This window comes from Thamnophis elegans, chromosome 9 (assembly GCF_009769535.1).
Source record: "Thamnophis elegans isolate rThaEle1 chromosome 9, rThaEle1.pri, whole genome shotgun sequence".
In the NCBI taxonomy this organism is placed as follows: Eukaryota; Metazoa; Chordata; class Lepidosauria; order Squamata; family Colubridae; genus Thamnophis; species Thamnophis elegans.
Genome location: NC_045549.1, coordinates 10,208,694 through 10,233,349, shown reverse-complemented (window position 1 = coordinate 10,233,349; position 24,656 = coordinate 10,208,694). Strand labels below are relative to the sequence as shown.

Sequence of the window (24,656 nt, the reverse complement as noted above, 5' to 3'; positions counted from 1 at the left end):
CTCGGCTGGGGCTCCGTAATGCTATGACATGGAGCTCTTGTCTGTATGCTGTGCACTCCAGGTGAAAAGTCTTGGGTTCATACCTTCCTGTTGGGATGAAGCATGGCACGACAAAACCGCGCTCGACTAAAGCGCGCCCGATTAAACCGCATCGCTGACGTCATCAACAGGGCGACAACAGCGAGCGCGGAGAAAGAAGGGCGCTTTAAATAGCGCTTTGAAAGCAAGCAGATTCAAGTTAAGGTAAGGGTTAGGTTTAGGGTTAGGTTTAGGGTTAGGGTTAGGGTTAGGGTTAGGGTTAGGGTTAGGTTAAGGGTTAGGATTAGGTTTAGGGTTAGGTTAAGGGTTAGGGTTAGGATTAGGTTTAGCGTTAGGTTAAGGGCTAGGGTTAGGTTTAGGTTTAGGTTAAGGGTTAGGTTTAGGGTTATGTTTAGGATTAGGTTTAGGGGGGTTAGGTTTAGGGGTTAATTTTAGGTTTAGCGTTTACAGCGTGCTTTTTTCTCCGCGCTGCTGTCGCGCTGTGATGACGTCAGCTACGCGGTTTCGTAAAGCGCCCTTTAGTCGAACGCGGTTTTGTGGTGGAACCGGGATGAAGGAGGCCAAGATCCTAGTTTCAAACTTCAGACTTCACTCTGGATGTTGTTTCCTTGATCCTTAGAACGAAATCGAGTGAAGTATTAGTAAGGTGAAAGCTAAAGGCTCCCCTCGCACATACATGCTAGTCGTTCCCGACTTCAGGGGGCAGTGCTCATCTCCATTTCAAAGCCGAAGAGCCAGCGTTGTCCAAAGACGTCTCCGTGGTCATGTGGCCGGCATGACTAAACGCCGAAGGCGCACGGAACGCTGTTACCTTCCCACCAAAGGTGGTCCCTATTTTTCTACTTGCATTTTTACGTGCTTTCAAACTGCTAGATTGGCAGAAGCTGGGACAAGTAACAGGAGCTCACTCCGTTACGTGGTACTAGGGATCTGAATCGCCGAGCTGCCAACCTTTCTGATCGAGAAGCTCAGCGTCTTAGCCCCTGAGCCACCATGTCCCTTAGTATTACTACCATTTTATAAACCCTTAGTAAGACCACCACACCTTGAATATTGCCTCCAGTTTTGGTCCCCACTTTACAAAAAAATATGTTAAGATTTAGGGAAAAGTGCAGAGAAGAGCAACCAAGATGATTAAAGGCCCAGAGACTATAACATATGAAGAACGGCTGTGGGAACTGGATATTGTTAGTCTAGGAAAGAAGGATTAGGGATGACATGATAGCAGTGTTCCAGTTTAGAGGGGCTGCCACAAAGGGGGGGGGGGTGTCAACCTATTTTCCAAAGCACCAGAGGGCAGGACAAGAAACAATGGATGGAAATTAATCAAGGAGAGAAGCAGCCTGGAATTAAGGAGAAACTTCCTGCAGTGAGGACAATTAACCAGAAGTTGTGAGTGCTTCATCACTGGAGGTTTGTAAGAGACTGGGCAACTATTTATCTGAAATCGTATAGGGTCTCCTGCCTGAGTAGGGGGCTGGACTAGAAACCTCCCAGGTCCCTTCCAGCTCTTTTCTGATTGAATTGAATTATTTACATCAGGGTGTCTGTTGTGGCCCAGCAGAAGCCGTTGGAGCTGCCACCAGACTCTGACAGCGAGGGGCCCTATGAGTCGGCTCTGTGGAGGACCCTGGACAGGGTTCCGACTCTGAGCAGGGCACAGAGAGGCTGGTTGGCCACCAGGAGGCACCTGAGCCTTGGACCAGTGGGGAGGAGACAAGGGAGAGTGATCCAGACGCTAGCAGTGAGTTGTTCTTGGATGCCCGGCACCGAAGAGCTAATAGGCATCAGGAACAGTTGCGCAAGTACAGGAAGTAATTGCACTCAGCTGGGGGTCATTAGGCTCCTCTCCAGACTATAAAAAGACTGCTTGTGCACACGCCCCTCTTGCAGAAGTCAACGCAGGAACTAATGTTGGAGAATTGTGAGCTTGGCAGGCTGGATAGCTGCCACGACTTATCTGTGTTGGATTGCTGCCACGGCTTATCTCTGCTGGCTTGCTGCCAAGGACCTGTCTGTCTGTTAATAAATTCCGGAAAGTATCTTTGACTCGGAGTGTGTTGGTGTGGGAAGAGCGCGGGGGGGGGGGGGGGGTGTCAGAACAGATGTCTAACCTTGGCAACTTTCAGACTTCATGGCTGGCTGGAGAATTCCTGAAGTCCATAAGTCTTAAAGTTGCCACAGTTGGACATTCCTACTTTACATAGAGACCTGTCTGATGTATTGGTTTGATCTTAGATGAAATGCCTATATATGGCATTTTAACCAAGCAGCCTAGAGGTAAGTGAGCAGCCGCTGAGTGAAATGTTGGAAGAAGCTCATGGTGGATTGCTGATTCATTCTTTCTGCTGTGACACGGCCATGTAAGATGAGTAGAAGGTCATAAGTTGTGCACAATCCTTGAGAGGGTGCAAGCTTGCATGTACAGGGACGAGGTAGCTCATGAGCTAAGACGCTGAGCTTGTCGATCAGAAAGGTCAGCAGTTCGGCGGTTCGAATCCCTAGCACCGCGTAACGGAGTGAGCTCCCGTGACTTGTCCCAGCTTCTGCCAATTTAGCAGTTTGAAAGCATGTAAAAAATGCAAGTAGAAAAATAGGGACCCCCTTTGGTGGGAAGGTAACCGCGTTCTGTGCACCCTCGGAGTTTAGTCATGCCGGCCACATGACCACGGAGACGTCTTCGGACAGCGCTGGCTCTTTGGCTTCAAAGCGGAGATGAGCACCGCCCCCTAGAGTCAGGAACGAGTAGCACGCATGTGTGAGGGGAACCTTTACCTTTATTAACCAAGTTCTAACCAGGCCATGTCGTTGGTTGCTTTGAACTGCGGTATTTTGTTAGGAACAATAATATCATTTTTATTATGGCCAGCGATGGGAGGAAATTTCAAGAATTTATGGAAAGCGAAGCAATGTTTGTTCCGAGATCCTAATGCAGTACAAGAGCTCTATTATGCTGCTCTTAAACTAAAATGTGCCAAGCGCTCATATTTTATTTACTGCTTACAACAGAGGATTAGCACTGCTTCTGTTCCTTGTTAATATTGCACATCTTCAGAATATTTCCTTCACTAATCGCAGCTTGTAGCTTTAGTTACATGAGCTGGTGCTTCTAGAAAAACTTGATTTTCCAAAACTTTGGCATCGGGGATTAAGTTCTCGCAATGGGATACCTGCAACACGACGTTATATAAATACAGTTTGCACAACTTCTCTCATCTAGTTGTGATTTGACTCGATTTGAAATTGAATTTAATATACTTTTTGGGTACATTTGGTACCTGTTTTTGATTTTGAAATAAGATAAGATAAGATACTTTATTTGTATGCCGCCCTTTTCCCTGGGGGGACTCAGGGCGGCTCACAGTTCAGGGGGAGGGGAGGACAAACCAAGTTACATATAAGACAATACATCATTAAAAGCACAACATTCATACTATTCGGGCAAGGTTAAGGTCTTTAGCCCCAGGCCTGTCGGGACAGCCAGGTTTTAAGGGCTATGCGGAAGGTCTGGAGGGTGGTGAGGGTACGAATCTCCACGGGGAGTTCGTTCCATAGGGTCGGAGCTGCCACAGAGAAGGCTCTCCTCCGCGTGGTTGCCAGTCGACATTGACTGGCTGATGGAACTCGGAGGAGGCCTAATCTGTGGGATCTAATTGGTCGAGTGGAGGTGATTGGCAGTAGGCGGTCTCTCAAGTACCCAGATCCAATACCATGAAGGGCTTTGTAGGTGACAACTAGCACCTTGAAGCGTACCCGGAGATCAACAGGTAGCCAGTGCAGCTCGCGGAGGATAGGTGTTGTGTGGGTGAAACGAGGTGCACCCACGATCGCTCGTGCGGCCGCATTCTGGACTAGCTGAAGTCACCGAATACTCTTCAAGGGCAGCCCCATGTAGAGCACATTGCAGTACTCCAGCCTAGAGGTCACAAAATGCCCCCTCTTGAGAACAAAACAGCTGTTGGGAAGGCAAAACAATTTGTTCCCGCCCCTTTGGAAGGTATTTTGAAGAGGGCATTTCAAACCTGGGGTGTTTTGCACAATTCCTTTTGAATTGCAAGCTGAACTTTTGCAAAGCCACATGAAAGAAACCGCTTGAGGTTTTTTCCCCAGAATGTAACATAATCCCTCAAAAAGCTTCCCTCTGACCCAAAAATGTAGGTACAATTCAAGCAATCATAACTTATGCAATATAATTTAAGCAATTATTGATTCAGGAATCCTATTCAGGATTCCTTTGAGAGCTGATAAAAAATAGTTAATCCATTGTAACGTTAGTTGGTCCAAATTAACATTCCTGGAGAAACCTGATGATATAAAAAAATAGTTAATTTACAGATCAAGATCTCAAAGAACTATTGGCTTGACGTTTTGTTGGATCTTTAAAAACGGGCTAATTTTTATTGTGTTTGACAAGTTGATGGCATGCAGCCAAGCTGAATAAACCACCACAACCGCAATCCTAGAGATCCAGAGCAGAATTCATTATACAGTCCTCGACTTATGACCACAGCTGAGCCCAACATTTCTGTTGCAAACCACCACCGTTGTTAAGTGAGCTTTGCCCCATTTTGCGTCCTTTTGGTCACAGTTCAGCAAATCACTTGAGTTGTTAAGTGAATCATGCAATCATTAAATGAATCTTGTTTCTCCCAGCTTGTCAGAGGTCTGCTGGGAAGGTCACAAATGGTGATCCTATTAGAATTTTAAATTTACATGTTATTTGGCCAAGTGTGAGTTAGAGACACGAGGAATTTGTCTCCAGGACGGTGCAATTGCCATAAATACATGCCCCCAAATTTTGATCAAGTGATCATGGGGATGTTTCAATAGTCATGAATATAAAAATTGATCGTAAGCCACTTTTTCAGTCAGTGGTGGGTTTCAAAATTTTTTCGAACCTACTCTGTGGGTGTGGCCTTCTTTGTGGGAGTGGCTTGCCGGCCATGTGACTTGGTGGGAGTGGCTTGCCGGCCATGTGTTTTCTTTCTTTCTCTCTCTCTCGCTCCTTCCTTCCTTTTATCTCTGTCCCTTTTTCCTTTTTTTCTTTCATCTTTCTCTCACTTTTTCTTTCTTTTTTCTTTATTTCTTTCTTCCTTTCTTTCTCTTTCTCTCTGTGTGAGTCTGTCTGTCTGTGTGTCTTTGTATGTGTGTGTGTGTGTCAGTGGTGGGTTTCAAAAATTTTGGGAACCTCTTCTGTAGGTGTGGCCTGCTTTCCGGGTCCACTGGTGGAACCTCTTCTAACCGGTTCGGTAGATTTGACGAACCGGTTCTACCCAACTGGTGCGAACGGGTAGGAACCCACCTCTGTTTTCAGTGGTATTGTAATTTGGGTCACTGAACGAATGATTGTAAGTCAAGGACAACCTGTGTACCCCATTTTCCCCAAAATAAGGCCCAATTGGAAAATAAGCCCTAGCATGACTTTTTTCAGGATGCTCATAATATACCAGGTGAAAATCTGGGTGCATCTTATACATTGAATACAGTATTTTTTTGCCTCCCAAAACCATGCCCCCTTTGCAAAAATGGATGTGCAGAGGGTTTGGGAGGCTTGCAAAGTGCTCCTGGGGGCTGGGAAGGGCAAAAACGAGGAAAAAATGGGGCATTTTTGCTCACCCCCCCCCCCCAGCTACCAGGAGCACTCTAGAAGCCTCTCAAAGGCTATGCATGCCCCCCCCTTTTTTTACAAAAGGCCCATTTTTGCTAAAAACTGGCAGGGTTCTTTTGCTCATTTTTGGCCCCGAGAAGCACTCTACAAGCCCCCCAAAGCTCTGCATGCCCCCCTTTTTTTGCCAAAAAAGGGCTGTTTTTTGCTCGTTTTTGCCCCCCCACCCCCCAGTCCCAGGAGCACTCTACAAGCCTCGCAAAGCTCTGCATGCCTCTCTCTCTCTCTCTCTCTCTCTCTCTCTCTCTCCCTCCCTCCCTCCCTCCCTCCCTCCCTCTCTCTCTTTCTCTCTCTCGCAAAAAACGGGATCTGCAGAGGGTTTGGTAGGCCTGCAGAGTGCAAAAACTTTTTTTTAAAATGTACCTCTTCAAAATCATGGTGCGTCTTATACTCCGGTGCATCTTATAGTCCGAAAAATTCGGTAAGCCCTACACCAAAAATAAAATCCAGTTAAGATCGTCAATCAGACGGATGCATTTAGCACTGTATTTCCCAGAAAAGAAGACCTACGCAAAATATAAGCCCCAATGTGTCTTTTGGAGCAAAAGTGAATATAAGACCCAGTCTAATTTTGAGGGGAAACATGTTATTTCTTTGACCTTATTCAATACAATACAATAGCAGAGTTGGAAGGGACCTTGGAGGTCTTCTAGTCCAACCCCCTGCCTAGGCAGGAAACCCTAGACCGTTTCAGACAGATGGCTATCCAACATCTTCTTAAAGACTTCCAGTGTTGGGGCATTCACAACTTCTGGAGGGAAATTGTTCCACTGATTAATTGTTCTAACTGTCAGGAAATTTCTCCTCAGTTCTAAGTTGCTTCTCTCCTGGATTAGTTTCCACCCATTGCTTCTTGTTCTACCCTCAGGTGCTTTGGAGAATAGCTTGACTCCCTCTTCTTTGTGGCAGCTCCTGAGATATTGGAAGACGGCTATCATGTCTCCCCTAGTCCTTCTTTTCATTAAACTAGACATACCCAGTTCCTTCATTTGTTTGGGATCCACATGTTGGGTCCTGGTTTCTCAGCCATAATAGAGCTGGGCTAAGAACTGTTGACAACAGCCTTAAACCACTTGACTGACTCTAATTTTTTCTTGTGTCTGTTTTTCCTCAGGAAAGTATGCCCCAGACGCCTCCCTTCGCCGCCATGTTTGACAGCAGTGGCTACAGCCGATACCTGTTCCAGTCCAAAGAGGACAGCTGTGAAGGGTTGTATTACCATGACAACAACTTGCTCTCAGGGTCCTTGGAAGCTCTCATCCAGCACTTGGTGCCCACTCTTGATTACTACCCGGATGTAAGTCTTCTCCATTTGCAAATTAAATCCGCTCACCCTGCTGCGTAGAAAGTGGAAGGGCATGGCAAGGCGCCATAAGGCATTAAGGAGCCGAGGTGGCGCAGTGGTTAAATGCAGCACTGCAGGCTACTTCGGCTGACTGCAGTTCTGCAGTTTGGCTGTTCAAATCTCACCGGCTCAGGGTTGACTCATCCTTCCATCCTTCCGAGGTGGGTAAAAATGAGGACCCGGATTGTTGTTGGGGGCAATATGCTGACTTTGTAAACCGCTTAGAGAGGGCTGAAAGCCCTATGAAGCGGTATATAAGTCTAACTGCTATTGCTATTGCATCAGAGGGAACAATTAGAGAGTAGGTCCTTGCCAGCCCCTGTTTCAGGCTGCATTTCTTTTTCTTTTCATTATTTATTTCCACGATGTATCTTATGAGTATCAAAATATCAAATGTGAGAAGTACAAAGAAGAATGAAAATAAGGGGAAAATAAAGGGGGAAGAGAGAGAGACACGTAGGGTAAGCAGTGGTGGGATTCAGCCAGTTCGCCCCTATTCGGGAGAACCGGTTGTTAACTTTCTAAGCAGTTCGGAGAACCGGTGGTTCTCCTTTTGTTCTTCCCCACTTTTCAGAGCTAATCTTGTAAGGAAGGCAGGAAGGAAACATTCTGATCACAGACCTTATCTAGCTTGGAAAGCTGCCATGCAAATATTTTTTCCAAACGCAGTGCTGTGCAAGGAAAGACTTGGCACAGAGTCTCTGAGATTCACGGACAGATCTTCACACTCCTGAAATGAACGAAGGAATGAATTGTTCCCTGGAAACTCCACTCCCCTTTCGCTCCTCTTTTATTTCCTATGGGAGGGGCCATTCACCGTTCATCTGTGGCTTTACTCCCAAGTCCACCCTGATTTCTGAGCTGTTCTTTTCTTCTGGCAGCTCTGCACCAGTGGTGGGATTCAGCCAGTTCGCACCTATTCGGGAGAACCGGTTGGTAACTTGCTAAGCAGTTCAGAGAACCGGTTGTTGGAGGAAATCTCCTTTTGTTTCTTTCCACTTTACAGGGCTAATCCTGTAAGGAAGGCAGGAAGGAAACATTCTGGTGTTGTTTCTAGCCTCATCTTGATTGCCCTGATTACAGAAACTGCCTCTCCCGTTAACCCTTATTACATTGTAACAGCTAAGGCGAAGCGCCCATCGACGTGAGTGACGTTGAGTTGTCCACGCCCACCCAGTCACATGTCCACCAAGCCACGCCTATTCAGCTGGTCATTAGGGCAGAGAACCGGTTGTTAAATTATTTGAATCCCACCACTGAGGGTAAGGTATCCCAAAGGTGCTTTTTCAAACTGGAATTTCTTGGTTTTTTCCTTGAAGATGTTTCGCTTCTCATCCAAGAAGCTTCTTCAGTTCTGACAAAACCGTTCAGATCTAAGCACCTTGAGTTTGAGTGTTAAGAGAAGAGAGAGCCATGACTTCCACTTGAGATGGAGAAAACAGTTATTCCTCCTTCCACTGCACTTATATGAGTTGCTCTCAAGGCGAATTCCGTCCCTACAGACATACAGGCACACATTCGTGCCGTTTTCCTGGCAAAATTCACAAATGGTTGCTTTCTCTTTTTTTTTTTTTTGTTAGTTCCCAGTCTAAAATGCAGCCGTGATTGTGAAGTCCCCCTATATACATGATAGATGGGGAACCCCCACTGAGCTTTTACATTCAGCCCAAATCAGCCATGTAAATCGTAGAGCTGGACAGATTAACCATTTCACATAACCATTGGTGAAATGCAGCTTTGGAATTAGCATCACGTTTTTCCAATGCAAAGTCTACCTCGCCAGGCTAGTTTTGAAGTTTCAGAAGAGGAATTGAGACCGGATATTTCTTCTCATTTTGTATAATGGCTCCAAAGTGCTGCAAAAATTGCTGTCTATTTTGCTGATTTCAAACAAAGTCTGATCAGTCCCAGCTGATTCTATTTGAGTACTTTCCTTTCACCCACTTCCTATCAAAACCATCTCTTCTTATGAGAATCGCTTCGTGTTTGGAGAAACAATTGTTGTGTCTTCTCGGAAATCTTCATTCCATATGCTTAAAAAAAAACCTGAAATCTTCCAAAACAAATTCTTCTTCTGGCTGTTTGGTCTGCTGGGTGGAATTCATACACCCCCATCTGTCATGTCTTTCTTACATGGACACACAATTGTATTACTGATGACAATGTGGTAGCCACCCTCTTCCACACAACGCAGCTATTTCAGTGTCCTAACATTAGGTGATGCTAGGAAATTCCTTGCAAACTTTTCTCAGATTGTTAAAAAAAAATAATCTGCAGCTTAAAATTCTTCAAGAGGAGCAGCTTTCCAAGTTTCCACGAGCCTAAATTGTGGAATAATCCTAGTGACTTCAATTATATACGAGCTGAATATATGCAGCTTATGCCTCTTTCTCAGTTTAGCACAAGCCCATTCCTCTTCCCACAAATCATGCGGCATCCCAAAAGAGTTCGAATGAGATGGGAGAATCCCCCCCACCCGCTTTGTGCTAGACCAGTGATGGTTAAACTTTTTGTCGTTGTCTGCTGAAAGCATGTGGGCCCCATAATGCAATGCATGTGTGATTCCCCCTGTGCACTCCACCCTCCTGAGTATGCGGCATGCCCCCCCCCACACATGTGCACACACACACACACACACACATATCCCGGCACCCCATTTTGGGCCTACTAGGCCTCCGTGCAGCCTCCTGGTGTCAGCTTTCTAGAAGAACCCAACTCCAATTAAAAACTCAGAGACAGGCATTTTTCTCAAAGTTACTTTTTATTAGGGTAGCTATACTGGCACATCTGGGAAAACTCGAATCTGAGAGTTCTGGGTTTTCCCTCAGTAAATCAAAAGTCCAAACCCAGGCCCTGCAACCATCAGTGCATCCCATAGTCCAGTGGTGGGATTCAAATAATTTAACAACTGGTTCTCTGCCATAATGACCAGCTGGGTAGGCATAGCTTGGTGGTCATGTGACAATGTGGCTGTGGCCAACTCACGTCGATGGGCGCTTCGCCTTAGCTGTTACAAATATGTAATAAGGGTTAACCGGAGAGGCAGTTTCTGTAAGCAGGGCAATAAAGATGAGGCTAGAAACAACACTAGAATTTTTCCTTGCCTTCCTTACAGGATTAGCCCTGTAAAGTGGGGAAAAAATAAAATAAGATTTCTTCCACCAACCGGTTCTCCGAACTGCTTAGAAAGTTACGAACCGGTTCTCCCGAATCGGTGCGAACCGGCTGAATCCCATCACTGCCATGGTCCAATCACAATCCGTCCCAACTCAAGGCATTGCTTCAATCGCTCTTCCTCCAAATGGAGGAATACCATGACCTTGACTATAAAGAAGAATGCTATTATGTCTAACTGCATTCCCCTACTAAATCCCCCCTACTAATTTCCTAAGGGGGAATCGCACATGCATTGCATTATGGGGCCCACATGCTTTCAGCAGACAACGACAAAATTAGGAGGAATGTGGCAGCGTAGAAGCTTCCGGGATTAATATGGCCTCCAAAGCTAACGCCTGGGAGCAAAAATGGACCGCAGGAGGGGGAGGGGAGGATGCGCGGCAGAGACCCAAAAAGCAGCGGGTTACCGGGAGGCGGGCGCGCATGTGCGGTGGAGTTCAGCCTGGGCGACGGCTTGCATGCCTGCAAGGAAGACCCTGCATGCCACCTGTGGCACACTATCACGGTGCTAGGCTGTAATAAGCATAAGATGCAGTGCGTCCTCTCTTAGCTTTCAATAGGAAATATGTGCCGTGGGCTTCAGATAGTTGTTGACCAAACAACCGTAATGGAGCCCAGAATCAAGACATGATTCAAAACTGTGCAAGTAGGTGAAATTTAACACTCTCTTGTGATTTGGCCCATTACTTTAGTTATTTCCCCAGTGGTTGCAGGTGCCATACTTCAGTGAAGTAGAGGGCCCAACAGATGGAAAGACTTCTTATTGCTGGCTCATGCTTTCTGTACTAGCTTGTCCTAGACAGCTGCAGTACTGCCTAGTATCAATCACAAAATAGATACTTGTTCTGACCCCTCCTCCTCCGTCCAGGAACGAAAGCCAAAAGCAAATGTAAATAAGAATACTTTTAATCAGTCCAGACTCTCGTTGGCTGCAAGCCCAAAGTAAACAAAGAGATAAGCACTCTGGCAGCAATTACTACAAACCTAGGCAATGCAAAACAAGCTCACAGCAAACCACTTCTCCAAGTTGGTTTCTCTGAATCGTGAATGTTGACTTCTGCAAGAAGGGCGTGGCACAAGCAGTCTCTTTTATAATCAGGAGAGGATCTTAATGAGCAACAGCTGCGCGTAATTACCTCCTGTAATTACGTAGTTGTTATTGACGCCGAGTAGCCCTTCGCCGGCGTGCATCCCGGAACAACTCACAGGTGGTTTCTGTATCATTCTCTCTTGTCTCCTCCCCACTGATCCAAGACTCAGGCACCACCTGATGGCCAACCAGTCTCTCTGTGCCCTGCTCGGAGTCGGAACCCTGTCCAGGGTCCTCCGCATCCTCCAGGGCCGACTCATAAGACCCCTCACTGTCAGAGTCTGGTGGCAGCTCCAACGGCTCTTGCCGAGCCACAACAGATACTCATCTCTAATTTGTCTTCGATCTAAACAGCAGCATTCCGTGATGAACGATGGGCCTGTTTCCGCCTTCGGTTTCCTTAAGGTGAAAACGATGTGCTTGATTCCTACTGGTGTTTAATTTACTCCAATAAGTTGCACAAATATTTTCAAAACACTCCTGTTGCCTTAAAAAAGCTGATTCACCTCTCGCACATGGAAGCACAGAATAAAGTGACTAACATCCTTCTGGAGAAACTCGCGCAGGGTAGGTCAAACTCTGGAAGCCTGGTGGAATTTTCCATCCTGTGATTGACGGGTGGATGATGACCGTAACGCAACAGAAATTCCATGTTGGAAAATTGCAAGCAGGGTTGCACTCCATGATAAAAGCCGAGATGGCGCAGTGGTTAAATGCAGTACTGCAGGCTACTTCAGCTGACTGCAGTTCAGCTGTTCAAATCTCACCAGCTCAGGGTTGACTCAGCCTTCCATCCTTCCAAGGTGGGTAAAATGAGGACCCAGATTGTTGTTGGGGGCAATATGCTGACTCTGTAAACCACTTAGAGAGGGCTGAAAGCCCTATGAAGCGGTATATAAGTCTAACTGCTATTGCTATAAAAAAAATGAAGCCTGTTAACAAAATTTATTGAATGTAGTGGAATTTGTCAGCCACGCTGGCTCGGGAATTCTGGGAGTTGAAATCCGCAGGTTGTAAAGAGGCCACCGTTGGTCTTCTCTACAATAGAGCCACGGGCTTATTGTTAGTTAGAAATCAGTGTCAAATCTGTCCACCCAACCCGATATATAAGGATTGTCATATAGCTGAGTAACTGCCACTTTGACTCTTGCCTTATTCAATCAGGATGTGATGTATTCTAAGCAGGTTCTGCAGAGAGTAGCATTTGGTGCAATTAAATTTTAACACCTCTGCACCACGGTAGCTGAACCCATAAGCAGTGAACTTTATTTCTCTCTCTCTCTCTTTTTCACTCGCTTACAGAGAACATACATCTTCACTTTTTTGCTGAGCTCTCGGCTTTTTGTACACCCTTATGAATTAATGGCAAAAGTCTGCCATCTCTGCACCGAGCAGCAGAGGCGAGCGGATTCTGCAACTGATCAAGTAAGTGGTCATTTGAGTCATTGGATTTTAGGCCTACGGCATGGCATGGCATGGCATGGTATGGCATAGCAGAGCAGAGCAGAGCAGAGAAAATGTGGAATGGAATAGAATAGAATACATGGAATGGAATGGAATAGAATAGAGCTGGAAGGGACCTTGGAGGTCTTCTAGTCCAGCCCCCCGCTCAAGCGCGAGAACCTATACTATAAGTCGTTACTTATAAAGCCCTACATGGCATCGGACCTGGGTACCTGAGAGACCGCCTCCTGCCAATTACCTCCCATAGACCGATCAGATTGCACAGACTAGGCCTCCTCTGGATTCCATCTGCCAGCCAATGCCGGCTGGCGACTCCCCGGGGGAGAGCCTTCTCTGTTGCAGCTCCAGCCCTCTGGAACGAGCTCCCTGTGGAGATCCGGACCCTTACTACTCTCCCGGCCTTCCGCAAAGCCACTAAGATTTGGCTGCTCCGGCAGGCTGGGGGGCTGTTGAAATAGCCAGCCCCACTGTAACTATGAATGTTGTGTATTTTAAATTGTTGTTTGTCTATTTATCCCCTTCCTTTGTTTATTGTCAGCCGCCCGGAGTCCTTCGGGAGTGGGCGGCATACAAGACCAATAAAATACGAATACAATACAAATATACCAATGTTTGAGTACAGAGGACAAAGACAGGATAGAACACGGGGGTCAACTCGATTTCATTGAGGGCCGCATCAGGACTGTGTTTGACCTCAGGGTGGGCGTGGCTGGGGTGGGTGTGGCCAGGGTGGGCGTGGCCAGTTCAATGTCACTCGTGTTGGGGGCACCTGTGGTGGCCCGAGCGCTCTGCCAGCGAAAGCGGGCTCCCGAACTCCGTTTTCAGCTGTGATGGCTTCCTGCAACCCTCTTCGAATGAAAACAGAGCTCGGGGAGGGCCACAGAAGCTCCGTTTTCAGCTGCGACGGCCTCCTCCAATCCTCTTTCCCGAGCTCCGTTTTCGCTGGCAGAGGCACCTTTGGCTGGTCCTCCTCTGTTTCCAGGGCGCTTGGCGTGCAACAACGAAAGCCTATATTCTGTCCAACTTAAAAGGAGATTCCCCCAATCATCTTGGTAATCAATTTGTCTCTCTCTTTCACTTTCCAGAGCCGGTTAAGGAAAATTGCCCCCAAAATCCTGCAGCTCTTGGCGGAATGGACGGAGACGTTTCCGTACGATTTTCGAGATGAGCGCATGATGCGAAATCTAAAGGAGCTGGCCCATCGTATAGCCAGTACAGATGAGGTGAGCCTCGGGGTGCAAAACGGTTACCAACAGAAGAAAATGCATGCGGAACAGTTATATATGCGGAATATAGGATAACGTGGCATATAGGATAATGTGGAATGTAAGATGTCAGCATTCGAAATAATGCACCCATAGAAATGAGAACTCCGAGGCAGGCAAGTTCCTCAAAGTTTTATTGGATACATCAGGGGTTGGCAACCGTAAACACTCAAAGAGCCATTTGGACCAGTTTCCCACAGAAAAGAAAACACGGGGGGCCACAAATCCCTTTTGACGTCTAAAATGAAGATAATACTGCATATATTGGCCTACCGGGGGTCGAAAAGCTCAATAAATTTTGCGTCAGCGGGTGTCGCACATTGGCGATTGTAATACATATTTTGAGCAACAGGGAGCCGCAGCAGAGGGATGAAAGAGCCGCATGTGGCTCCAGAGCCGCAGGTTGCCGACCCCTGAGATACATCATATTGTATCTCATATTGGCACAACTGGTGAAAGCCAACTCTAAAAGTTCCCATGGCTATCATCTAATTAAAAGTAAAATTTTTCCCTTCCCCAGGTCATGTTGTCCAATCCAGTTGCTGGGCAGTCCCCGTTGGATATATTTCATGGCTCCCATGAAGGGACAGAGGCTAGTGGGAAAGCTATCAACCCACCTTGGTTGACTAGCCGTCCCATAGTATAGGGGTATTCAGGCATAACATCTTTAAGACCTTTGGACCTCAACTCCCAGAATTCCCTAGCCAGCATGTCTGCCTGGGGAATTCTGGGCGTTGAAGTCAACAAGCCTTAAAGTGGCCAACGTTGGACCCCTTCGTCATAGAAGTTCAATTAGTACCGTCCTTGGCACCAATTCTATAAGGCTGGCCTTTTGCAACTAAGATTATGGCAATTGGGTGGTTAGACACTATTTTTCTTGTTTTCATTGTATGCCACTATATTGAACTTGTTCTATCGCTGTGTAACCCTTTTATTATTTTGAATTCGATGCTTTATGCTGTTTCAATTGTTGGAAACCACAATGAGTCATTGTCTGCTTGTGATGTTATGCAAAGAAAGACAGATTAATAGATAACTGTTGTTGTGGAATGCAGAACCATCCTGAGAAATACTTAGAGCAGCTGGAATATTTCATAATCACAGGGAAAATGCTCACACTCTACTCAGAGCCAGGAAAACACATAAGTATTTTTTAAGGATGAACGTTAAAGGCAACTTTTCGCAGTGCTTGAGTCTTTCAGCTATATTGGCCTTCAATTCTCAAAATTCATTCATTCATTCTATTCATTCATTCTTTCATTCATTCATTCATTTCATTCATTCATTCATTCATTCATTCATTCATTTTACCTTTAATTCATTATTTTATATACTGTACTTTTCAGAGTATAAGAGGCACTTCCCCACCCACACACCCCGAAGTGGGTGGAAATGTCTGTGCGTCTTATGCAGCAAATGTTGCCAAAGCCACGCCCACTCGCCGGCCCCTACCCTTTGGCCTCTGTCTCCCAGCAATTTGCCTCCTTGCAGCAAAGAGCAAACAGCCTGGTCAGCTTCAGCACAGCCTGATTTAGAACAAGCAGTTGATTGGTGGTTGGATCAACCTCCCGGAATACCGCCTATCAGCTGTTCCAGGCTGCAAGGATCGTGCTACCCATTGGCACTGTGGCTGTCCATTGGCGCTGTCTCCTATCGCCGCCCCCGCACGCCCCATTTTTTGGCCCATTCCAGGCGGCGGGTATAGGCGGCAGCACCGTCGCTAGGTGACAGCTGTGATGGTCGGCAATGGCGCCGATGGATGGTGGCGATCCCCGCAGTCTGGAACAGCTGATCAATGGTATTCCAGGAGGCCGATCCAACCACCAATCAACTGCTCCTGCTAAATCAGGCTGTGCTGAAACTGACCAGGCTGTTTACTGTTTGTTGCAAGGAGGCAAACTGCTGGGAGGCAGAGGCAGATTTTTTTTCTTGTTTTCCTCCCCAAAAGCTAGGTGTGTCTTATACTTTGGAGCGTCTTATAGTCCAAAAAACACGGTAAATAACCCAAGGTGGTGAACATACATACTACTTCTTTTTCCTTCTATTTTCGTCACAACAACAACCCTGTGAAGTGAGTTGGGTTGAAGGAGAGTGACTGGCCCAAACTCACCTGGCTGGCTTTCATGCCTAAAGTGGGACTAGAATTCCCGGTCTCCTGATTGGCCAACTGATTATATCAGCTTTTCCACCCAAAACCTAAAAAGACATCACATAGGTTCATCAACATTTTACCCAGGGTCTCGTGGGACTGTAACAATGACAACAGAAGTCAGTTGTGTAGTTGGCCGGTCAAACACCATACAAAGGAAGAACAACAGGGGTCTATTTTCTGTCTCCCCAGCCCCATATTACCATGTTTGATGGACAGAAACCCATGCTGCTCAAAAACTTTGAGGCTAGAGGAAGAGAAATTGTCATATTACCGGTATATATTTTTCATCCTTAAGTGACCTGGAGACTTATTTATTCTCAGTCAACGTGTTGTGGCAGTTGTTTTAATAAATGTTTGACCTTCAGGCAGAAATTTCCCAACCTTTGCAACCTGAAGATGTGTGGACTTCAACTCCCAGAATTCCCCAGCCAGCATACAGTGGAATCCTGGGAGTTGAAGTTCACACATCGTAAAATTGCCCAAGATTGGGAAACACTACGTTAAAAGTTTATACTTGGTTGGCTTTGACCCTATGAATTGTCTTTCAGGTACAGTTATGAAGCTGTTAAGAAGGATTTTTATTGTTTATTTAAACCAGGGCTCCCAAACTTGGCAACTTTAAAACTTGTAGACTTCTACTTCCAGAGAATTCTAGGAGTTGAAGCCCACAAGTCTTAAAGTTGCCAAGTTTGAAGACCTCTGATTTAAACTTTTCAATCCACCTTGAAAAGGGTTGTTTTGTCCACGGGCAATCCACATGCAATTTTAAATAAGTGCTTCTGTGTTTGCATACTGAGAAAGGGATTTGCAAAAAGAAATGGAAAAGTCAATATTGTAATAGAATTCGGAGCGCCATAAATTATTTGCGATGCTGGCTAGCGGTTTCTTTGGAAAAGTAAATGGTGACCTTGTATTTATTGCACTGCATTGCAGATCAGGACAAAGGGATGTTAGACTTCTAAGAATATGACTCCCATCAAGTTCTCCTTCAGTGGTTTTTGCTTTTGACTTTTCAAATTCAGGAACTGAATACCGATAGTGCTCGAGTTACACCCGTTCATTTAGCGACTGTTCAAAATTACAAAGCTTCCAGCAAGCAAAGTCAATGGGGAAGCCAGACATGAGCCTTGGTGGCGCAGTGGTTAGAGTGCGGTACTGCAGGCTACTTCTGCTGCCTGCCAGCTGCCTGCAATTTAGCAGTTCAAATCCCACCAGGTTTAAGGTTGACTCAGCCTTTCCGTCCTTCCAAGGTGGGTAAAATGAGGACCCAGATTGTTGGGGGGCAAGAGGCTGATTCTGTAAACCGCTTAGAGAGGGCTGTCAAAGCACTGTGAAACGGTATATAAGTCTAAGTGCTATTGCTATTATTTCTATTCACTTAACAACCATATTACTAACTTAACAATGTGATTCACTTCGCAAATGCGGCAAGAAAAATCATAAAATGAGGCACTTAACGCATGTCTCATTTAGGAACAGAAATGTTGGGCTCGATTGTGGTCATAAGTTGAGGACTACCCGAATTCCATTTTAATGCATTTCGACTAGAGTTATCATGTCCCAGAAGCATCCTCATTTATGCTCCCTCAGCATCTGCCGGCGTTTTTTTAGCAGTCTGCAGATGTCTGAGAATCCACCACATCTGGCTCTTGTTGAGGTAACTAGACAATGTTCTCCGACCAAGAACCTGCCTCTTCCCCTACATTGATATGTAACCCTCTGGTTTTCTAGCTAAGATAACATCTGTGGTAACGCCTGCATTGCAGAGTTACCCCCCCCCCCCAAAGAATAAAGTAGTTTTGAAAAGGAAACCTTCTCATTCCTTCTCAGCTGTCCTCAAACCAAAGATAGAGGCAAGAACAGTCGTTGCCCTTGTTCTCTTAGGAGGCCACTTGTCAAAACAAGTCGAAAGATACAAAAGGAATGGAAAGGAAAATTGAAGCAGAACATCTGGGAGAGAAAAATGAACCTTACGACTTCTGGCTGTTTGAGACAACTGGTCTTCATGGTCCTATACAGCTGGAGTCCCCAACTGGTGGGCTGCAGCCAACTCCCAGGCCGTGGGCTATTCACAACTGGTTCGTGTGAGTGGCAGGCTGGTGCATGCGCAGCCCAGGAGTGGGTTCCGGCGAGCTTTACTGCCACTTCACTCGTGCATGTGCTTCGCTTGTGCGCGCATGCACAGCTGACGGGGGAATTCTGGGAGTCGAAGTCCACAAGACTTAAAGTCCACCAAGGTTGAGAAACACTGCTCTAGGGCATGAGAGATAGAATGTGATCAGGGAAGAAGAATCCAGGGGAGTGAAAGAAATGAAAGTAAATAAATTGCCCTCCTCTATAGTATCCTGGTTCTCCCCCCCCCCCCCCCGAAACTCAGACATGATGCATTCCTTGCCTTTAGGCCCCCTGCATGTAATATGCCTAGTGTGCAAAACATCAAGGTCCTTCACTTGCCTTCTGTTGTCTTTTCACAGCTTGATCCCAACATTTAATCAGAAGTTTAAATTTTGTTTTTCTTTTTTTTGGAAAAAAAAGAGCTTTGATTTAAGAATAAAAATCTAAAAGGATGGATGGATGGATGGATGGATGGATGGATGGATGGATAGACGGATGGATGGATGGATGGATGGATGGATAGACGGATGGACAGATGGACAGATGGATAGATATAGATATAAAAGTAGAGGTAAAGGCAGAGAGATATAGAGATAGATAGATGGATGGACGGACGGACGGACAGATGGATAGATATAGATATAAAGGTAGAGATAGAGGTAGAGAGATATAGAGAGAGATAGATGGATGGATGGATGGATGCATGCATGCATAGATGGATGGACGGATGGACAGATGGATAGATATAGATATAGATATAAAGGTAGAGGTAGATGGATGGATGGATGCATATTTGGATAGATGCATAGATGGATGGATGGATGGATGGATGGATGGATGGATGGATGGATGGATGGATGGACAGATGGATAGATATAGATATAAAGATAGAGGTAGAGAGATATAGAGATAGAGATAGATAGATAGATGGATGGATGCATAGATGGATGGATGCTTAGATGGATGGATGGACGGATGGACAGATGGATAGATATAGATATAGATATAAAGGTAGAGGTAGAGGTAGAGAGATATAGAGATAGATGGATGGATGCATATTTGGATAGATGCATAGATGGTTGGATGGATGGACGGATGGATGGGTGGATAGATATAGATATAAAGATAGAGGTAGAGAGATATAGAGATAGATAGATGGATGGATGGATGCATAGATGGATGGATGGATGGACGGATGGACAGATGGATAGATATAGATATAAAGGTAGAGGTAGAGAGATATAGAGATAGATAGATGGATGGATGGATGAATGGATGGACAGATGGATAGATATAGATATAGATATAAAGGTAGAGGTAGAGAGATATAGATATAGAGATAGATAGATAGATAGATAGATAGATAGATAGATAGATAGATAGATAGATGATAGATAGATAGATAGATAGATAGATAGATAGATAGATAGATAGATAGATAGATAGATAGATATCTGTTCTCTCTCGTGCAGCATGGGTGTCTCTGAGAAGTTATCCTCCAGATTGCAAGCTGGTTTCTGTGGCTTTCTTGCTAAAGTTGCATCATAGCCTCAAAAATGCTGGCAAGTCAGTTGTGTTGGAAACTCAGCTTGCGCAAACGATGTGGTCCCATAGCCACAAGCAAAGTCTGTTGACGGAAGAGGTGAAGCCAGAAAAAGAAAGAAAACCAAAGTTGTGGTTTCTGCTAGAAGGGCCTGTGGTGGACAACTTAATTGGAATCATTTCATTTTTTTCCTCTCTCTCCTGTTGCTTTAGTTTCTATCCCCAATTTTTCTTTTCTTCTCTCTTCTTCTCTCTTTTCTTTTTCTTCCTTTTCTTTCTTTTCCTTTTCTCTTTTCTTTTTAAGGGATAGGCTTACAAAATCATGTTTTTCATAGTACAAAGAGCCAGTGCAGATGAGTCAGGAGTAAAATTTAATCCTGGATCTCCGTTTTAGCTTCCTTTAGTACCTGCCTAATTATTTGCTTCCATTTTTTTAAAAATGTATTCCTTAGAGAACTGCATGCATGTCTTCTAGAGCCGAGGTGGCACAGTTGTTAAATGCCGTTTATCTTCCTCCGGCACCAACTGACCAACAAAGCACTAAGGCATTGAATAAATTGTCAGAGCTGACATCCGGTGCTCCCCACCACCTTTTATAGTTACTTGGTAATTAGGCTAACACCCACCCCCCCTGCACACCCATCACCTCGTGACCCAGAGTTAAAACCACCCGGCAATCAATCATGGATTGTTCTCAGTCAGTTATCAGTTCTGGAATGTTCTCAGTGGAAACCTCCCGTCAGCCAGTCATGAAGAGTTATGTAGCGTTCTCAGCTGGACTGTTTGTGGAGGAGGGAGATCTCCACCTGATAAGCACGAGTCTTGGCAGCTGGCCTAATCCCCCCATCTCCCCCCCCCCCAAATGGCAGTTCCGGGCCTCAGAGCTCGCTGGACCTGACATGCAGCCCCTCTACCATGGAGACAGCATCTGGGGAGGTAAAAACAGCCTTCCACCCCGCAGACAAGAACTTCAGACGCTCAAACGCGTCATGAGTGGAAGACATCTTCTGGCCTACTGTTATGTGTAAGCTCCGGCAACAGAAAGCAATTAAGGTATTCAAAAAAACAACAACGATGATCCCTTTTCATTATTTCTCTTTCCGTCTCTTTCCAGGCCTATCGGAAAAACGTGCAGCAAATCATCCAGAGCCTCATTCGTAAGCTGGCCTCTCTTAACCAATATGAGGAAGTTCTTGCAAAAATCAATGCTACTTCAACCGACAGACTGACAGTATTAAAGACCAAACCTCAGGCCATCCAACGGGATATCATCACCGTCTGCAGCGACCCTTACATGTTAGCCCAGCAGCTGACTCACATAGAGCTTGTAAGTTTATTTCCCCGCTCTATATCTTACTCTTGTTTGATCATTTTTCTCAGTGGTTTTCAGAGCTGAGGTGGCGCAGTGGTTAAATGCAGCACTGCAGGCTACTTCAGCTGACTGCAGTTCGGCAGTTCGGCTGTTCAAATCTCACCGGCTCAGGGTTGACTCAGCCTTCCATCCTTCCGAGGTGGGTAAAATGAGAACCCGGATTGTTGTTGGGGGCAATATGCTGACTCTGTAAACCGCTTAGAGAGGGCTGAAAGCCCTATGAAGCGGTATATAATTCTAACTGCTACTGCTACTGCTATTGCAATTACAAAGGGAGGCATGGTGGCTTGTTAGTTAAGGCGCTTGGCTTGTTAGCTGGAAAGCTGGCAGCCTGGTGTTTGAGACCCGAGTGTTATGCGATGGGGTGAGTTCCCATCCTTGCCGCGGCTCCTGCCAAATGCAGTTCGAAAGCATGCAGCTGCAAGTAGATAAATAGGTACCACTTTGGTGGGAAGGTGACAACGCTCCTGTCAAGTTTCCAAGTAATACATTCAGTGGTGGGATTCTAAAATGTTAGCAACCAGTTCTCTACCTGGTTGCCGGGTGGGCGTGGCCTACTCAGCCTCCTGCACCATGGCGGGGTGGAGGGTCTTCTAGTCCAACCCCCTGCCTAGGCAGGAAATACTATACTATTTCAGACAAATGGTTATCCAACTTCTTCTTAAAAAGTGTTGGGGCATTCACAACTTCTGGAGAGAAGTTGTTTCACTGATTAATTGTTCTCCCTGTCAGGAAATTTCTCCTCAGTTCTAAGTTGCTTTTCTCCTGATTAGTTTCCACCCATTGCTTCTTGTTCTACCCTCAGGTGTCTTGGAGAATAGCTTGACTCCCTCTTCTTTGTGGCAACCCCTGAGATATTGGAAGATGGCTATCATGTCTCCCCTAATCCTTCTTTCTATTAAACTAGACATACCCAGTTCCTGCAACCGTTCTTCATATGTTTTAGCTTCCAGTCTCCTAATCATCTTGGTTGCTCTTCTCTGCACTCTTTCTGGAGTCTCAACACTTATACAAGGATGAATGTTGACCATGAGTGGAATTTTTCTTCCTTTCTTTCAGGAGAGGCTTAGTTATATTGGACCACAAGAATTTGTCCAAGCTTTTGTACAGAAGGACACTCTGGACATGGAGAAGGTGAATAACAGGAACAATTATAAACTATGGTAAAAAATCACTGGCTGGAATTGGATGAACCAGGGGATTTTGCTTTCACTTGGTTTTTCACTTGTGCTAAACCCCCTCCTCACGATTTGCACTTTTCTTCAACTCTCTCAAAGGGTCCCACACATACTACCCTACGTGTATCTTACAGCACGGAGTTTTGCAAAAAAAAATGTCTCCTCAAACAATGCACTTTTGTGCAACTTAAGTACAGGATTTCAGTGGAAAGTTCAGACAGATATTTGCCACTGTTGCAGCTAAATTCAGAAAGTGCATATGGGTAAATTAAAATATTTGCCCAGTAAATGTGTCTCTCGTCACCTCCAATGTTAACAAGTGTAACTGGTTCCCCCCCCCCTCCCCCCAGTTTAGTATTCCAAATGGGTTTTCTCATTCTGGCACCACGCAGATCTGTTGAGACTACAACTCTCCTCCTTACCAGTTAACCAGTATATTTACCAGTATACTCACCCAGCATGCCATTACCCATTGGTGCAGGGTGGTGTTGTGTCAACATGTCTAAAGAGGAACAGGTTGAGTAGGATTTGCTACAAAGCAGTGCTTCGGAGCTTTGGCATCTTTAAAATGTGTGGACTTCAACTCCCAGAATTCCCCAGCCAGCATGCTGACTGAGAATTCTGGGAGTTGAAGTCCACACAACTTATTTATTTATTTATTTGTACAATTTATAGGCCGCCCAATCCCGGAGGACTCCGGGCGGCTTACAACAAAGGAAAAGAAATAATGAAAAAGAAAATAAAACAAGTTAAAATCAACACACATACACTCGTTGTGATCGGGGCTGGACCTCAACAATGAGGTCAACAGCCCCAGGCCTGCCGGAATAGCCAGGTTTTAACAGCTTTTCTGAAGGCCATGAGAGTGGGCAAGGTCCGGATTTCTGAGGGTAGCTCATTCCAAAGGGTCGGGGCAGCCACAGAGAAGGCTCTCCTCCGGGGAGCCGCCAGCCGACATTGTCTGGCTGACGGCATCTGAAGGAGGCCCACCCTGTGGGATCTCACCGGCCGTTGGGAGGTATGTGGCAGTAGGCGGTCTCGCAGGTATGCTGGCCCTAAGCCATGTAGGTCTTTAAAGGTGATAACCAACACCTTGAATTGTGTCCGGAGACCAATAGGTAGCCAGTGCAGCTCGTGGAGGATAGGTGTAACGTGGGTGTACCTAGGTACACCCAATATCGCTCGCGCGGCTGCATTCTGGACTAGTTGCAGTCTCCGAACACTTTTCAAGGGTAGCCACACGTAGAGCGTGTTGCAGTAACTTAAAGAAGTGAAGGTTGGGAAACACTGCTGTAGAGAGTTGCGTAATAAAAGGGAGACATGGAGTACAGCAAAGAGGTCCATAGGTTGGATTACTGGATCTGCTGATTGATACTACTGCCTTATTGTGGTATTTTCTATTATTATGATTTGCAATACCATAGGGCAGTGTTTCTCAACCTTGGCAACTTGAAGATGTCCGGACTTCAACTCCCAGAATTCCCCAGCCAGCATTCGCTGGCTGGGGAATTCTGGGAGTTGAAGTCCGGACATCTTCAAGTTGCCAAGGTTGAGAAACACTGCCATAGGGATAGGGTGATTTACGATTGCTACTTTTTGGCCTGTTACTTCAATTTCCGAGTGACAAATTAGTAGGACCTACTAATGGTTTGGTCCTAGCGGTACAGGTAGACCTCAACTTACAACAGTTCATTTAGTGGCCATTCAAAGTTCCAACAGCACTGGAAAAAGGAACTTACGACCATTTTTTCACACTTGCATCATCCCCATAGTCACGCGATCAAAATTCAGATACTTGGCAAATGACATACATTTATGACTGTTACAGTGGTGGGATTTAGCCAGCCCGCACCTATTCAGGAGAACCGGTTGGTAACTTTCTAAGCAGTTCAGAGAAACAGTTGTTGGAAGAAATCTCATTTTGTTTTCCCCCACTTTACAGGGCTAATCCTGTAAGGAAGGCAGGAAGGAAATATTCTGGTGTTGTTTCTAGCCTCATCTTTATTTCCCTGCTTACAGAAACTGCCTCTCCGGTTAACCCTCATTACATTCTAACAGCTAAGACGAAGCGCCCATCAACCTGAGTGACGTTGAGTTGGCCACGCCCACCCAGTCACATGACCACCGAGCCCCACCTACCCAGATGGTCATTAGGGCAGAGAACCAGTTGTTAAATTATTTGAATCCCACCACTGGACTGTTACAATGTCCCCGGTTTCACGCAATCCCCTTTTGCGACCATCTGATAAGTC

General features: G+C 45.7%; 1 protein-coding gene across 1 annotated transcript in view; it reads left to right on the top strand.

Annotated features, from left to right (window-relative positions):
* The window catches only part of LOC116512892 (ras-GEF domain-containing family member 1B), a 58,460-nt gene that overhangs the window by 20,646 nt on the left and 13,158 nt on the right, over nucleotides 1–24,656 (top strand). Inside the window, exons 2-6 of the mRNA XM_032223565.1 lie at nucleotides 6,819–7,001; nucleotides 12,619–12,741; nucleotides 13,866–14,003; nucleotides 20,969–21,181; nucleotides 22,286–22,360. Coding sequence (XP_032079456.1) covers nucleotides 6,825–7,001; nucleotides 12,619–12,741; nucleotides 13,866–14,003; nucleotides 20,969–21,181; nucleotides 22,286–22,360 — 726 coding nt within the window. The 5' untranslated portion in view covers nucleotides 6,819–6,824. The remainder of the gene's footprint in view (nucleotides 1–6,818; nucleotides 7,002–12,618; nucleotides 12,742–13,865; nucleotides 14,004–20,968; nucleotides 21,182–22,285; nucleotides 22,361–24,656) is intronic.